The 16981-nt window shown below is 45.0% G+C and overlaps 1 protein-coding gene across 1 annotated transcript in view; it reads left to right on the plus strand.

Annotated features, from left to right (window-relative positions):
• The window catches only part of LOC111150683 (tenascin R), a 200689-nt gene that overhangs the window by 163424 nt on the left and 20284 nt on the right, over nucleotides 1-16981 (plus strand). The window contains exons 11-19 of the mRNA XM_022508231.1: nucleotides 22-111; nucleotides 1165-1428; nucleotides 2031-2300; nucleotides 3435-3554; nucleotides 4455-4601; nucleotides 7125-7244; nucleotides 9851-9994; nucleotides 10674-10804; nucleotides 11715-11847. Of these exons, the coding sequence (XP_022363939.1) occupies nucleotides 22-111; nucleotides 1165-1428; nucleotides 2031-2300; nucleotides 3435-3554; nucleotides 4455-4601; nucleotides 7125-7244; nucleotides 9851-9994; nucleotides 10674-10804; nucleotides 11715-11847 (1419 nt within the window). The remainder of the gene's footprint in view (nucleotides 1-21; nucleotides 112-1164; nucleotides 1429-2030; nucleotides 2301-3434; nucleotides 3555-4454; nucleotides 4602-7124; nucleotides 7245-9850; nucleotides 9995-10673; nucleotides 10805-11714; nucleotides 11848-16981) is intronic.

The raw sequence follows: 16981 nt of genomic DNA on the forward strand, positions 1-16981 counted from the left end.
TGTTTCTGCATCTGCCAACAGATCTGGTGCCCGGCACTGAGTACGGAGTTGGAATTTCCGCTGTCATGGACTCACAGCAAAGTGTACCAGCCACCATGAATGCCAGGACTGGTGAGTAAGAGGATTGGTGCCAAAGAAAACCAGGATAATCTCTGTAGGCCTGAAAAGCCGTGGAGGCTTGTCCTGGCAAGGCTTGGTCAGAAGACAATGTCCCTTCATGAAAAGGTCCCTGGATGACAGTTACCAGCCTAGAAACAACATCTCCCTGCAGTGACCTCCGTGCCTAACCTCTGACATCAGCATGCAGGATAGTCTCCCTCTCTTCCCCACATCTCCCATGGTCTGAAGGGCTGCCCACAGAGGTGGAAAATTCCAAATCAGTTGGTGTCATAGCAGGTCATATTTCTTTCTAGACCACCCCGGAACAGGCAGAATGTGATGTCCCTCATCATGCATGACAGAAGCCCTCAGAAAGGCCACAGGGATAAAGGTTTAGATCTGGAAACAACCCATTAAATCTAAGGACAAAGGGAAAGTCCACCCCTGCTATTCTGGCTCCAGCAGGTTTGCTTCCTAATTCTGGGTAAATTTCAAAGTTGCTCTAGTGCCTTTGGTAACAGGCTGCCTGGACTGAGTTGGGGATTTTGAACCAATCCCTGTCCCAAGGCTCATTCTAGTGGAAACAACCTCTCTAGAGAACCACGAGGACATGGGTTCCCAGAAGTTCTCAGATTTGCACACACATGGCCAGGTCAATCAAAATGGCCTCAGAAACAGGGGTAACTGCTGTTGCCAGGAAGGTCATATCCCTACTTGACAGTGGCTCCTATTTTACCCTGGTTGGCTTGCTGAGAAAGGCTGGGAGAAAGTGAATATAGAGAACTTGACACCTAGCATCCAGCTTAGTCCCAGATGTGGATGTGTGGTAGTGTGGGAGCCCCCGATGCCTTTACCCAGATTGTCTGTCTATATTCCAAGCCCTTGGCCATCTTTCAAAGGGAAGGTGTTTAACAAAATGTGAGTTAATTGTCAGCAATGACAAGCTAATCATTGTGGTCAGCAGGCCTGCTGATAGCTTAGAAATCCACAGGGAGGTCCAATTCCAATAAATACTGCCCGATCTCTGGAACTTGTATAAATTAGGCCACTTGTGTTGATCCACAGAACTTGACAGTCCCCGAGACCTCATGGTGACAGCCTCCTCGGAAACTTCCATCTCCCTCATCTGGACCAAGGCCAGTGGCCCCATTGATCACTACCGAATTACCTTCACCCCATCCTCCGGCATTGCCTCAGAAGTCACTGTGCCCAAAGACAGGACCTCGTACACCCTGACAGATCTAGAGCCCGGAGCAGAGTACATCATTTCAATCACTGCTGAGAGGGGTCGGCAGCAGAGCTTCGAGTCCACGGTGGACGCCTTCACAGGTACGAGGGTAGCAGAAACCCCAACTGGGTTCGGGAGTTAATGGATCTTAGTACATGAAGGTCATCTAGGCAACCCACTCTTTGAATGCCCCATTTTGTTTAGAGAAGGAGGAATGTGGGTAGAGAAAGAAGAGGTAGAGGAGAAATGAATAATTATATCAAGATGGAATGGTTGGAAATAAGGGGGAGAGATGAGCCAGGTTGCCTACAATGCCAGAAAATGTGTATCTGGCTTTCTACAGCCTGGACAAAGGGGTTGATTCTGTTCATCTTCCCCTGCCTGCACTAAATCCCACTGAGAATCCCATTCAGAGGATCCTTGCAATCAGGTGAAATTTCTCCTAGGAGAAGGATGTTAAATCCTGGGTGAGTATTACAAATAACTCATACAGGTTTTACCCTGCTAAGGGCATTCATTTTTCCATATATGGGTTGGAGAAAGGAGCGTGGACAGGCCTGGAGAGTGAGAAGGTGCAAGCTCTGAGTTGGCACGTGAAGGGGGGTCCTGGTTTACAAGGAAAAGAGATTGCTTCGGTCAGTTGGCTCTTCGAAGCCACCACCACTTCCCATGTTTCAGAACCATGATCTCCTCTGCTTTACAGGCTTCCGCCCTATCTCCCATTTACACTTCTCTCACGTGACCTCCTCCAGTGTAAACATAACCTGGAGTGACCCATCCCCTCCAGCAGACAGACTCATTCTGAACTACAGCCCTCGGGATGAAGAGGAAGAGATGACAGAGGTCTCCCTGGATGCCACCAAGAGGCATACTGTCCTGATGGGGCTGCAGCCAGCCACTGAGTACATTGTGAACCTGGTAGCAGTCCACGGCACTGTGACCTCTGAGCCCATTGTGGGCTCCATCACCACAGGTGAGGCTGGAGGACTTGGCAGCAGGTGGTGAAAGGAGTGCCTCCAGAGGTTTTTAACAAGTCAATGAACTTTACAAAGAGAAACACCCAAGTAGTAGAGGACTGCGCCATTTGGCTAGAGAGGGCCAGTGAGCTGTTCTGAAAAAGCCACCTCTTCCAGGATCTCTCAGAATATATAAGATGGGAACCTTCCTTTAGGAAGGTAGGGTGGACTCAATGTCTTAAGGAAGCCAGGGCCTGAATGTGTTGGTCCAGAGGACCAACTGGTCCACACGACCAGTCTGAAGAGAATTAGCCTTCAAGAGGAAACCCCATCTCTGATTGCTCAGTAACGTCACTCATACAAATGATGCTTCCTCAAAATTTTATGGGACTGGAAGGCAACCATGTGGGAACCTGAGACTCAGAAAATGGGGTTGATTTGCATGTTGCCTGGAAAACACAGGCACTCTGAGATGAACTGGATCATGCTTGCCTCATAATTCTCAAATACAATCCCAGATAGGAGTGTGCATGTGGGTGAGGACACATGTATTTCACTGGTTTCCTACATAATAACAAGAACTCACAAACTGGACAAGTGGATTAAGCACTGGCTGATTTCGACCCTGGGATCCTCCAGGAGTCAAAAAAATAAAGTATCCAGTACAGATGAAATACAATTTAGGAAAGTGGATTTGTTCTGGACTTGTGCTCTGAAATCCCTCTAGACTCGACAGGCGGTTTTTCCAAATTGAACCGTAGGTGGCTGGTAAAAAATAAGACACAGCTGGGTTTGTCCAAGAGAAGTTGCTCCAGAGAAAACGACCATGATACTCCCAGTTCAAAACAAAAGATGTGAACTTAAAAGAAGGTTCCCAGTTGGCGTTCACACAGGTGATAGTTGCTGCCTAGCACAGTTTGCCAACTTGACTTCATGTTGTTAAAATATTCCCCATGAACATGGTTTTAGCCAATAACTAAGGTTTCATGTGAAACTTTGGCCTGACCATGGCTTTAAGGGGGCTCTGGTATAAAGATCTTGTCTGCCTCTGAAGCCCTATTAGCTTTTGGTCCCCATGAAACCAACGATAGGAATCGTTTTTTCACACTGTGCTTTCTGTCTTTTCCCCATAACTACCCTGTTCCTTGTAGGAATTGATCCCCCCAAAGACATCACAATTAGCAACGTGACCAAGGACTCAGTTATGGTCTCCTGGAGCCCTCCCGTTGCATCTTTTGATTACTACCGAGTTTCCTATCGGCCAACACAAGGTAATAAAGTTATTTGATTTCTCACAAGTGAATGGGATTTGGAGCTAAGTGAAGGTTGTGATGGGACAACTACATATCCCAGAGGATATCAGTCCCCTTCGCCTGCATTCTCCTCCTCTCTGTGGCATGTTCCAGCATGAGAGTGGGCTGAGGAGGAGCAGCCAAGAAACCCTGAACTCACCAACTCCTCTCACAAAAGTCTTGACTGTATTCACCCAGAAAGCAGGCTCTCTACCAGCAGAGTGAACCATGGTATCTAAGAAGTGTAGTAAATGACAAAGAACCCTAAAGGATTCTGCCAAGAGCCAGGGTCACATTTATGCTCCTGAGAGAGTGAAGTCTAAGACTAGAATCCTCGGGGATGCCTAAAGACTTGGCTGAACTAGATGGAGCCTTAAAGGGAACCACAGTGATGGTGGTTCTATTTCTACCACTCCAGCCAAGTTTTGAGTCAGAAAAAGTTGGTCCAGACCTCCCCTGCTTTCTGCCAGTTCCTGCTAGAGCATGCCACATTGTTAATAAAGTAGAGGGCATGCCCACTTCCAGCAGGCAGTGGGATTGTTTTCCAGACTCTCTCTGGGATGCATGGACCACTCTTTGCAGCCATGAGCTCTCAACTGCCTTAAGAAGACCAGCTTGTTAGAAAACCACCTAACCACCTTTTTTCTTTGTTCCAAGGAACCTATAAAATGAGGGGTTGGGACTAGCATGCCAGGCCTCTTCAAGCTCCAACATTCTCAATCTATGAACCATTTCTCCATCCTCCCCAGTGAGTGCTGGGCCTTGAACCCAAATGTGCTTTATGATGAAGTGCTGCCAGAAGCTTCTACATAGATTATACCATTAGCTATGTTGGTGAAGCATCCCTGAACTTTAACAGTGTCTTCTTCTCTTCCTTAGTGGGACGGTTGGACAGCTCAGTGGTGCCCAATACGGTGACGGAATTCACCATCACCAAGCTATATCCAGCTACTGAATATGAAATCAGTCTCAACAGCGTGCGGGGCAGGGAAGAGAGTGAGCGTATCTGTACCCTCATTCACACAGGTAGGCATGTCTCCCTGTCATGAGCCAAGTCAGGACCCTGGTTGAGGACCTGCAACAGACGGAAGGGCCAAATATGGAGTTGTTCTGGCTAATACAGAGGACACTGCCTCTGGGCTCAGAAGCTCCATTTCTGAGTGCTCCTGTGGCTCACTATGTCATGCAAAGCAATTTATGGTTTCTCTTCCCTCTGCTATTCCTCTCTAATACTGGGAATTTAGAGAGTAACCCTCTTCTAAGAGTTTTATTGGTTTGCGTCAGAAATTTTCAAGGAATTTTCAATAGGAGAAGTGACCTTTCAAAGACCCATTATAGAAGAGAATTCCAGAGCAGACATCTGAATCATCTCATCTAATTTTTTAAAAGACTCAGTCATATAAATTTTACCTCAGGGAAGGAAAAGGTTGTTATTTCAGTGATAATCCTCGGGGTCCTGAAGCTCTTCATCCTAGTCAGAAACCACCAAGTCACTGCGTTGGCTATTGCTTTGTGCTCCAAAGGTGGAGGACTTTTTTGGAAAATGAGCTCCTTGGATGGGCCTGAGGACAGGGTTCCTGCACCAGCTCTATTTCTCCTCCTGCTCTGGCCCAGAGTTCGCCCACCATGCAGAACTAGGAAAGATTTGCTATAGAAGGCACCAGAGGGAACAGCCAAAGTTTTCTGTCCCCAGACCTAACTCCCAGTTAAGCTATTGTTCCCATTGCACATGGGAAATATCCAGCTTGCCTCGTTAGAACACCAGAATTTCTTGAGGCTGCTTCATTTGATCAGAGAATGGCATTTCCTGAATGAGGAAAAGGTAACTTGGAATTCCTCACTGCTTTTGTAGATGCTCTCACAGGCCCAGAAACATCTGTAAAGTAATGGCCAACGAAACATGCCCTCAGAATGTTTCAGAACCTAAAAAAATTATTCTTCTAAAAAACACAACAGGATATTCTCATCTTCCCTAGTCTCCTTCCAGGCCTGTAAATACACATAATGCAGCCATGCTTTTAGTCTAGCCTTTCCTCTCCATCAAATTATCTGTGACCATTAAGGAATGAAGAAATAGTGACTCAAAGTGATGCCCAGTGAGTCCAAAGAAGCCTCCCACTAACCTTCCTGAAAGTCTTAGAAATTCATGCTAAAGAAATTAGACTTTTTCCTCTTTGAGGACTATAAAATGGATTTCAAGAGACTTCTAACCCCTAAGGTAAAAGAAAGCAGCAACTTGGGTCAAGTTGGGTCAACCCCATTCCTTGTGTTCTTGGTCATAAGCAGCAAGTATCTGTGAAGTGGAGATACAGCCCCGTACCAACCCAAACCACCCTCCTTCAGGTTCAGACAGAGCTATTGTGGCAACCCCGATAAACAGATTGCCCACAGAAATGTCCTCTCCTGCTGTTGTTTTAATGTGAGAACTATGATTTTGGAAAATGAGACCTCCTTCAGGGTCTCATAGTTAATCTCAGCGAGATCAAGCTAACTGTAGTCTTCCAAGACTTTTCTTCTTTGTCTCTTTTCATGAGGTTGCATTTGAAGAACTTTTTTGACAATTCAGATATTAAAATTTAAAAAATATTTCACAGTTGTCACTTCCAAATAAGGAACATAGACAAGCAATGGAAACCTTTAGTTAGAGAACAGGGCCAGATCAACAACATATCTTGGTCCCCAAGAGTAAACTACATGACACTTAGGTTGAGTTGATACCTAAACTATTATAATAACATCCATTTCTGACATAAATCCCAAATTTATAGAAGGGAAGCATAGTAAGAAACAAAGGTATAAAGCATGGGCAAATAAGAATAGGAGCTTGGTCTCGTGTTGAGTAAACTCTGTTCCCACCAACAGACACTAGTGGCCTTTAGCCTGAAAGAATCCCCATGACTCGCTAGGCCACAAAAGGGATACCCAAGACTTAATACAAAGGGAGCCTGTGAGTGTAAAAGCAAGAATTCACTCATCATATATGACTCTCAAGGCAACCTGAGTCCTATTCAGTCCTTCCACAAGTATTGGGAAACTTGCAAGTTCTAGGTGCTGTGGATACTCCTTGACTTCATGGAACTCTCACCACACTTTTTGAAGCTCATGAACAGAGATTGTCCCACAAGACATGTCCCTTATATTTATGAAAGTGCAAACAGCCTGGAAAGCAAATTATCTCATTAACTAAAGAAATATAACAATTCCTCTATGTTCTTAGTTTCTCCATCTAAGTTTAAATGTGTAAAACACAACAGCCATACCTTGGAATCCCCTGTAGCCCCTGACAGTGCTCTGTGCATAAGCTAATGGATCAACTAAAAGGAAGATCTGGGGCCCATCAGGAGGGAACTGTGTACTCGTGAGGAAGAAGGGAAGGGAGAAGAAGTTGGGATCAGAAAGGAAGGAAGGAAAGAGGTCTCCGGTCACTTCATTGTTTTGTATGGCACAGCAGCAGACAAGCATGATGGAGGAAACTATAAGAGATAGTTCACTGCACTTCCATCCCTCCATATCTCCTATGTTTACCTGATCTTCCCGGCTCTGTTTCAGCCATGGACAACCCTGTGGATCTGACTGCTAGCAACATTACTCCAACAGAAGCCCTGCTGCAGTGGAAGCCTCCAATGGGTCAAGTGGAGAACTATGTCATTATTCTCACACACTTTGCAGGTGAATATTTACAGGTCTATGCACTGGGCAGGTGGGAATGGTGGGGATAGGCGCTGAAGGCTATTATGAAAGTTTAAAAAAAAAAAAGACATTTTATCAATGTGAGGGACATCTTAGAAATTTTCCTGCTTTACTTTCCCTGTAAAGCTCTAAAGATGTCCCTAAACTCTGCAACCTATATCAACTACAGGAATTCAGAAAGCTGAATTGGAAAGGTACAACAAGGGCATGTAAACAAAAGCAAATATAAAAACAGAGGAATAGCACTTGGAAGATAAAATTCAGAATTGAGCTAAGACTTGCCCCCAAATGCTATAGCGAAGAAAGCACTCTTTTCTAGATGTTTACAGAGCAAGGAAAAACACTAAAGCACGATGCTTGTACCAAATAACACATGGTAACAAAGCATCCAGAGCGAGCAAACTCCTGTTGCTTTAGTCTTGTCTACCCATATCCAACGCCAAAGTTTGAGCCAACATGAAGTCTGGAGTTTCATTGTCTTCTCACCATGCTTGTTCACCTTACACTATTTGAAGTTGAATAAAGAAGCCCAAAGCACAATAAATGTTGAGTAATTCAAGTATCTAAGCCTGGGAAAGTTATTTCCTTGCCTAAATTATACATGTGATCACAAAACTGTTGTGGGTTATATTCAGGAATCCAGAGAACAGAGATACCAGAAGACAAAAAATAAGCAGATGTCTTAATTTTCAAAAAATGACAGAGAAAGCCAAGTTTGTAAGCTGTAAAGTAAACTGATTATTAAAGCTTGGAAAAATAAAAACCAAAACAGACTATTAAATAATTGGAAAAATATATCAGCACAGGGTCACCAAGAGTAAGTTTTACCAAAGCCATTTTATATCTTTTTTTTTTTAAATTGGCAAATCTGCTAGCACACTTGGATTTCAGCAAGGCATCAGAAAAACCTACTTATCACTTAGATGGAAAAATAAATGATGGATCATATTTGGAGTAACATAGACTGGTAGCCATTTGAATAGTGCTCCTCAAGGAATGAATATCATGACTACAGATACATCATAACCCATCTATGTGCATACACAATCAATTTTAACTCCTGCCCCCTCTCCTTGCATGTCACAGGCCTGCATTTCTTAACTCCTACCATGCCTTCCCAGACCTCCATGCATTTTCACTCATTGTTTTCTCTACCTGGAAATTCCCTCCCCACATGTCTTCCTAGACAAACCCATCCTCTAAGTCTTAGTTCCAACACTATGTCCTCTGTCAAAACTTCCAGTGTTCCCACCCACCCGCTCACAGGTGCAAAGTACATGGCTCCGTCATGGCAACTGACTTCCATTCATTCAACAAATGTTTTGGAATGTCCTCCCATGAGCCATACGCTCAACAAAGCTGTAAGAATTCAGAGACAAAATTTGGGTGCTTCTCGTGGAACTCACTTCTGATGATGACAAGACGGGCACATGGTTAGAACCCAACGTGAGCAGTGCTGTGATAGAGGCAATCCCAAAACAGCTTAGGCCACCCACTCCTTGGGGGTGAGGATGTGGAGGGGAAGAAAGAAGGGAGATCTTAGATAAAGCTAGAGAAGGAGAAGAGAAGGCAGGGACTTCTAAGACAAAGAGCAGCCTGAGCACATCTGTAGAGATACAAGAGACCATGAGGACTTTGGAGCAACTGTCATGGTTTGATGTGGTCAGAGCAGAGGCCTCAGGCAGGATGCTGCAAATGACAGTCGTTATGTTTGTTCTTTCAAAGAGCTGGTTTGGATTTTTACTTCTTTGCATGACTTCTATGCCTTTAGACCCCAAGAAACTTGGAACCTCAGACCCTACCCAGTTTGAGGAAGTGCCTTTCTTAAATGCTGAGTGACTCAGGAGTATTCTAAAAACACCGTAAAGAGCTTGGCCCTGCTCTAACAAGCAGTTTTATTGACAGCTAAATGAATACAGAGAAGACACGCACACCACATTTGTATATAAAACGAAACCGTGTAAGTCAACGATGGTGTAAGAGCACCGTATAGTGACAGATGGTCACTGTGTTTGCGGTGAGCGTAGCTGGAGAAGTTGAATCACTCTGTGATGTACCTGTGAATGGTACTTATATAAAATGTTTTTTAAAACTGTGATCAGTAGAATCCAAATTCAAATATATTTCAATAAACTGAACCAGTGGTCCAAAACTCAATCGGCGAGGCAAAATGCAGTAGAAATAAACGCAAAGAATCAATGATTTTAGAATTGCCCCATGCATGTAACAGTGGTTGGAGATAAATTTTCACAGCCTAGAGGAGAGGACAGGATTAGGAGGTGTGGCGGAAAGAAGGAGCCACGTAGACAAAGGATTCAGCGTACTCTTTGTAACCCCAGTGGCCTGAGTAGAAGTCATGGAACGACAATCTGGCCTCCAAATAAAGACTATCTTTCTCAACTAAGAGGCAAAATGAGATGAGAGGGGATGTTCCTGTGGAAAACAATGCTAAGCTAGATAACCTTAAGGAGATTCTTTCCAAAATTCTCTAATACTGAGTCTTTATGAAATGCCTTTGCATTTGGAAGGGCTTTCCTAGGTGGAATAGCCTTACTCAATTCTTACCCATGTTCATTGGATTTCAGTTGCTGGAGAGACCATCCTGGTTGATGGAGGCAGTGAGGAATTCCAGCTTTCTGGCCTGCTTCCCAGTACCCATTACACTGTCAATATGTATGCCACTAGTGGGCCTCTCACCAGTGGCACCATCAGCACCAACTTCTCTACCCGTGAGTACCTGGCTGGCTACACATCCGGCGTCCTTAGATGCTTTTAGTCCCTACACTCAATGACAGACTTTGCGCTTTGGACAGTGCAGCCACGAGCTGTTTGTATTTTGGTGGACTGCTGCCCAAACGCCAGGGAAAGTGAGCCGCGGCTCTCAGGCAATAGATGCGGGTCTGTTTCCCGCTCTCATTCTGGGTCTGGCTGACAGCTGTAGAACCAGGCCAAGAGAGGCCAATACCGGCCATGCATCGGGCCCAGAAAAATCTGCTGCCTGTTACAGGGCTTGATACTTGGGAACAGTTGCTGAGCACAATCACAGCCAGAACACTAGACAGAGGTATAAATGTGAGAATGGTGTAAGCCCAAGAGTGAACTCACAGACATGCTGACTTAATAAGGTCATGATTTCCAACATAGGTCAGATCGGAAGATGTCCCACCTAGGCCCCGAGGCCCAGATGAGGGAAGGGGGGAAGAGTTGCAGGGATGATCATGACACTGACTGATGCTTTTCTGACCCATGAGCACCCTTTCTGCTCCTGTCCAAGATAGAACTAGGGTCAGCGTGTGAGCAGCCCAGAGACCACATAGGTGGGCAAAGAGATACACATGCCTGGGATGGAATCAAATAGACAGGAGCTGAAGAGGCAGGCACTCCTGGCATTTTCTCCCTCTTTTGTAGTCCTGGACCCTCCTGCAAACCTGACGGCCAGTGAAGTCACCAGACAAAGTGCCCTGATCTCCTGGCAGCCTCCCAGAGCAGAGATTGAGAACTACATCTTAACCTACAGATCCACTGATGGAAGCCGCAAGGTGAGATTTTTCTGTAAGGGGGATTTTTCTCTTAAGCAGTCCAAAGGGAGCAAATGGGGTTTGCCAGATGGATACATACACACTGTTGAGGAAAGGGCCTGAGTCTGCCAGCCAGAGACGTTGGTACTAGTCCTGGCTTCGCTGTTACTCTCTTCATAAGTTGAAGCAAACCACGAAACCCCCCAAAGCCTTAGTCTCTGGTCCAGATAACAGTGGTGTCTACCTCCATGGCTTCACTTGGTTGTGGCGGGGCTTTCAATATGGTGATGCGAAGAGCATTGGAAACTTCCAAGCCTACATAAGTACATAGTTTTGGGGAAAAAAAAAAATTCAATAGCAGGGCCAAGCAAACATGAGCTGGAGACCAAATTCAATAGTCTTTTATGCCTCTTAATAAGCATTATAAAGGCTACATCTGTATAGCCTGCAGTGACGAGATGACAAATTTCTGTGTTATATGATCAGATGAAACAGTATTTCTAGAACACGGGTTGTCAAACTTCTGTTCACAATGAAATCCTTTTTTTTTTTTTAAGTGCAATCATAGTCAGAAGCTGAATATATACAGTAGATTTAAGCAGAGTTAGTCTGTTGGATATGGAGTATGGAGGCCTAGGATTTCCTTCCCCGGGTCCTGAGGAACCTCATACAATAGAAAACCACTGGATTCAATTCCCTTGCCTGCCTTTATGCCAATGTGCATCTGAGAGGCAGGAGGTGCCTAGATCTCACACAGGAGCTGTCCTCTCTGCTTATGGGCTCAGTTCTCTCCTTGTTCTGGAATGGAGAGCACACAATGGCCATGGCAATGTTGACCCAGCTGGCCGTGGGCTCTGGGCTTCCCTTCCCAGCTCCTCTCAACGGAATACTGGTCATTCCCTTCCACCTGCCTCCCTGGCTTGTTCCACAGGAGCTGATCGTGGATGCAGAGGACACATGGATCCGACTGGAGGGTCTGTCTGAGAGCACAGACTACACAGTGCTCCTGCGGGCAGCCCAGGACACCGCCCGGAGCAGCCTCACCTCCACCACCTTCACCACAGGTGAGAGAGCCACACCCGTGATGCCGCCTTCTTCCCTGCATGATGGCTGGCTCTTCAGCATCTTCTCAGGGGCTTGGTCAGGGAGGAACCTCCCAGAGAAACTCTTCCTGTGAAGGACAGTAAGGGTTTCTTCCACTCCCCACTTCCCCCTTCCAAGGCCCTGCCAGGAAATTTCTACCTACCAAGGTAACCCTAGGAACCAGCAGCACAAATTCCTTGTCCTCCTGGACCCACTAAATGCACCAACTGAAGACATCAGGTTCAGATTTTCTGCAAGTGTTTTCCCAGCAAAGTTCATCCTTCCCTCCTTGATTCCTCTGCTGCCTGTAATCAGAGAATCACTTAATAAAAGTACCAAGAGTAAACCCTCCATATTAAATCTAGGGTTCTTATCCATACACAAAGTATTTTTGCATCCTATGGTCTCAACGAAGTCCCTATAGCAACTGGTGAGGAGGGACTTTTTACCCCCATTTCACAGATGATGAAACAGAGTGCATGGAAATCAAATGACTTGCATGGTTGGTAAGTGGCTGGGTCAAGCTACAACCAGGGTCTTCTGCTTCTGAACCGAGCTGCTCCTCCTGCCTTCCTCCAACTAAGTATCAGCAGAAATTACCTGAAAATGCCCATAAGGGATAAAAGCATCCTAATTTGCATAAGAGGAAATAAGCTAACAATAGGCACTGTTCTGACTGCATTACATGTATTACCTAATTCAGTCATCATGACAGCCTATGAAGTATGTTCTATTATCCCCATTTACAGATGAGGAAATTGAGCCACATGGGAGGTAACTCATCTAAGACCCCCATTGCTCTTACATAAGAGAACTGGGATTTGACTCCAGTTGATCTGGTTGTGGAGACTGTGTCTATTACCAATCCTTTCTGTCACTTCCCAGGGTCCCTATCTACAGTCTGTATTGTAGAACTGCCCAGTCCAGACTTTGAACTGTCTTCCTGCCCCACATCCTAGGGGTTTGTCTATGCACATTTGTGGGGCAAGTGTGAGCATATCACTTATCCCTCGATGTATGTCTGCCTGCCATCCTAGCATACCAGGATGACTAGAATCCTGCCTTGTCCCAGAGCCCATTCCCCCCAATCATGAAGGAGGTGACAGAAGATCCCCCATCCCTACCCAAGTGCCTCTCTCTGTAGACTTGTTCTAAATGACAAAGCAGGACAATGGATCAAATACACCACAATGTTACCAGTGGATCTTTAGGGTAGTGAGGTTAGGAATCAGTCCTCTTTTCCCTCCTTTTTTATATCTTCAATATCTTACAAAGTGTCTACAATGAGTAAATTAATCAGAAAAACAATTTTTAAATTAAAAAACAAAAATAAACCTCAGTCACATCACCAAACATGAATCTAAGGTCTTAACCGAGTGGAATTTGGATGACACTGATCCCTCTATGGAGCTGACGTCAATTACACTCACCCTCCATGCTCTTTCACAGAGTGGCTTATCTCCGTGTCAAGGTGCTACCCTCCCATGTCCAAGCCCTTCCCTGCATATTCACAGGTTAAAGGGTCTTCCATGGTCCTCCTTTTCAAGCTACCACCCAAAGACCCATGGATTGGAGCTTTTCACTGAATTAAGAATTTCTTTCCCATAAAAAGGACACAGATGACAGAAACATAAACAGAGCTCCCAGTTTGCATATTTATTAGGTCTAAATCATCCCCCAAATGCATTGATTTCAATGCTTGCTCAGTGTAGTATAAGTTTTAATTCCCATGCTAGCAATGCCGCAGCTAGTGATTGTGAGCAGTATGACAATATGCCTTAGGTTTCTGCAGTATCTGGCAACTGTGCCTTGCTCCAGATCTACCTGGGCTATCCTACTCTACCAGCTTCTCTGCCCACCACTGGCTGTTTCATAAAGACAAAGAAACAAACACCTAGCTACATCCTCATGGTCTCTCTGCACTGTTCACCAAACAAAGCCACTACTACACTGGCCTCCTCTCCAGATTTCCATGAATTGTTAACGCTCTGCTCATTGGATCTCACTGAGGCTCCAGCGGGATTTGAGATTCCAGACCCAAACTATTGTACACCCCTGTGGCAGCTTCATGTAAGAGAGGCCAGTGGAGCAAAGGTATATCCATGTTTGGAAGCCTTTGCCAAGTTTGACTATAAAGCTCAAGTTCAAATTTAAGTCATTGATGCATACCACACTCTGCTGATTTTGTCTTAGAGATTTATCAGAACCCACTGAAATGACCAGTTGCAGAACGAGAAGTTTGTGGACAGAAGTAAAGCATAGGAAAGTACCTTGCACAAAGCCTGACAAATAGCAGACGTAATAAATGCTGGTTGAGTGGAATAGTTCCAGCTGTAGAGCATGGAAGAGGGATTTCTGGTGGGGGAAAAAAAAAAGCTATAGGAGATTTTCAACTTCCATCACAGGTATGGGACAGGCAAAGAGGTTCTTCCTACAGAGTATGATGCCCAAAGTCCCTCTAATTTCAGGTTCTTTCTCCCACCCCAAATGTAAATTTCAGGAAACAAATTACAGTAAGCCTATACGTGTCAACATTAGTGAGTTTTCACTGCCTTTCCTAGCCCCAGCCCTCCAACTCCCCTGCCAAAAGCAAACTATACTGAGGAAAAGAATACGAGAGTACCAGCTTCCTAAATGTGGGAATCAGGATGTTATCAAGAAGGCAAAGATTTGGGTTTGCCTGATGGGTGGCTTAAGCCAGACGCCTTGAGGAGTCCAGGAGAAGGGGCCTCCAGGGTACAGGGTGGGTGATACTCATACCAGGACTCTTCTGTCATCCCCAGAGATCACCTAAAGATCCCTCAAGATTAGGCTTCCTCTGGGAAGAGTGGTCACAGAGGCTGTGCCTTGAACCCCATTCTGCCTGCCCTGACACTAAACACATCCCAGCTCATCCTCTCCCTGCCTCTCTAATGGGACCCTCACTGACACCCCCCATATGACACACACATAGGGGAGCCACTTAGTTCACCTGCACACTCCATCTGTGGGCCCCTGTTTGCCTAAAAAGAAGAAAGGGAGAAGGAGAAAAGGGAAAAGGAGGAGGAGGTGGAGGAGGAGAAGTGGAAAAAGAAGAAGGAGGAGGAGACAGAAACAAAAATGAAGAGGAGAGAGTCATCTCACTTCCTTGAAAGATTGGAGTGCTGCCAGTCTGAACCCCATGAATTATTCCTGCTGAGCAAGACATCTGAAAAAAACACCAAAGCATCCTACGTGACAGCAGATCAGGGCTGATGGATTTAGAGGCTAATTTCATTCTAGTAACCAGCATCCTTTCCGACTTCATTGACAGTACCTGAGCTTTCCACTTAGCAGCATCCTATTCTTAGGATGGGCTGATCTCAGCTGATTGTTCTACGTATTTTTTATGCCTGGTCTTATGGAACAAAAGAGCCTAGAGCGGGGCCCCTGAGTGGCCTCCATCCACCGACAAACCCTCTTCTTGCCTTTGGTGGGCCAAAATAAGAGACACATTTCAAGCAGATGTCTACTTAATGGTCTGGAAAAGAGTTTCGATGTTTTTAAAAATAAGAAAGAAAGAAAGAGAAAACTAAAAGAACAGAACTCACTTCCACAAAACCTCAAAACTTTTCTTTGATCAAGATATCTTCCCTTGTTGCCTTCCTGCCATATAGCATAAACCCATTTCATTCTTTCCATCATGTTAATAGCTTCCTGTCCTCTTGTCTTTGGTGTTTGCACAAGACTCTGGGGGGAATTAAATACAAGTAGTATGGAAGAGAAAAAATATGGATACATTATTTATAATTTACTGTCGCCTGAAATTTCATTCAAGGTCTACTTGTCTTTCAGAGACATGAATATAAATGAGGAAACAAATATTCCCCGTAGAGCAACAGAGACTTGGTGAAATGATCTTCTGAGAGGCAGGTTTCATTGTCTCTTTTAATACTATAAGAAGCAAACAAGACGCTCACTAAAGCTTGTCCTCAGAGACAGTGAACACTATAAAATAGGTTGTCTTGACCTTGAGGTTAAGCGAAAACAATCATTTGTGGAGGTGCCCAGAGATGAGTAATGAGAAGTTTTCTTTTTTGCCTTTGCTCTAGTCCTATCCCACATCCAGGCTGAGCTGCTCTCTGGAGCTTTTCACAAAAACTCTGGAAGTCTACTCTAACAAAAGCTACAGTTTTTGAAGCTATAAAAGTTAGCAAAGATTGGCAAATCCTGGGTCCTGGGATGATAGATAGTGGATCATGCAAATCCACGTAATTATCACTTGGGAAGTCCAGTGACCACTGTCCACCACTTTCTATTCTTACATACACCACACTTCCTCCTCAGCCAAAGTAGGGAAACAGAGGGCTTCTCTCTGCTCCACTACTTAGAAACAGTTGGACTGCTGGCTTCATGGAAACAAGCAATGCCCCGCCCCCAAAGGAGAAGTCCACCTTCTCCTTCCCTTGACATCTGATTGTGTGGAAGGAGGCAGGGCACTAAGCACTGCATCTGAACAAACCATTCCAAAAGTCCAATGGGGATAGATGGATGGGTCTCAGAGGAGCCATCTGAATCAACCATACCGTTTGGTTTATCGGTTTATCTCCCATCTCCAGTGTCAATCTCCAGCAAGATCCCTCTCTGTACCTGCACATTTATTTCCTCCTAGCCTCATCTCTTCTTCTGCCTTCTACATGCAATCATTCTGAAGTGTTGAATCTGGGCCCTCTTGTTCATATGTGTTTTTGAAAAATGTGTTCTTGGAAAAGTTTTGAGTAGAAATATTTTAAAGGTATGCAAATGGTATTGGGCTAGATAACTCATCCCTTGTTCCCCTGTTTTCTACTCAGTGCTAGTTTTAAGATCCACCCATGTCGTATGTGCATCTAGTCTTTCGCTTCCAATTGTTACAAAATACTGCATGCTGTTCACCCATCACTTTAACCTCCCAAGATGGACATCAGACAGTCCCCGACCTCCCACACTACGAATGGTGTTGCCAAGAGTACCTTGTATGTGTCCACTTGTGGGTCAGTGAGGCAATACCTTTAGGATATACACCCGGAAGAGGAATGACTGGGTCATGGGTATGTGTTTGCACTGTTTAATGGAGTATTGCTCTTTGAGATGGCTATTCTAGTCTACAACCCTACA

Source organism: Enhydra lutris, unplaced genomic scaffold (assembly GCF_002288905.1).
Source record: "Enhydra lutris kenyoni isolate GAN:26980312 unplaced genomic scaffold, ASM228890v2 scaffoldscaffold24, whole genome shotgun sequence".
Lineage (NCBI taxonomy): Eukaryota > Metazoa > Chordata > Mammalia > Carnivora > Mustelidae > Enhydra > Enhydra lutris.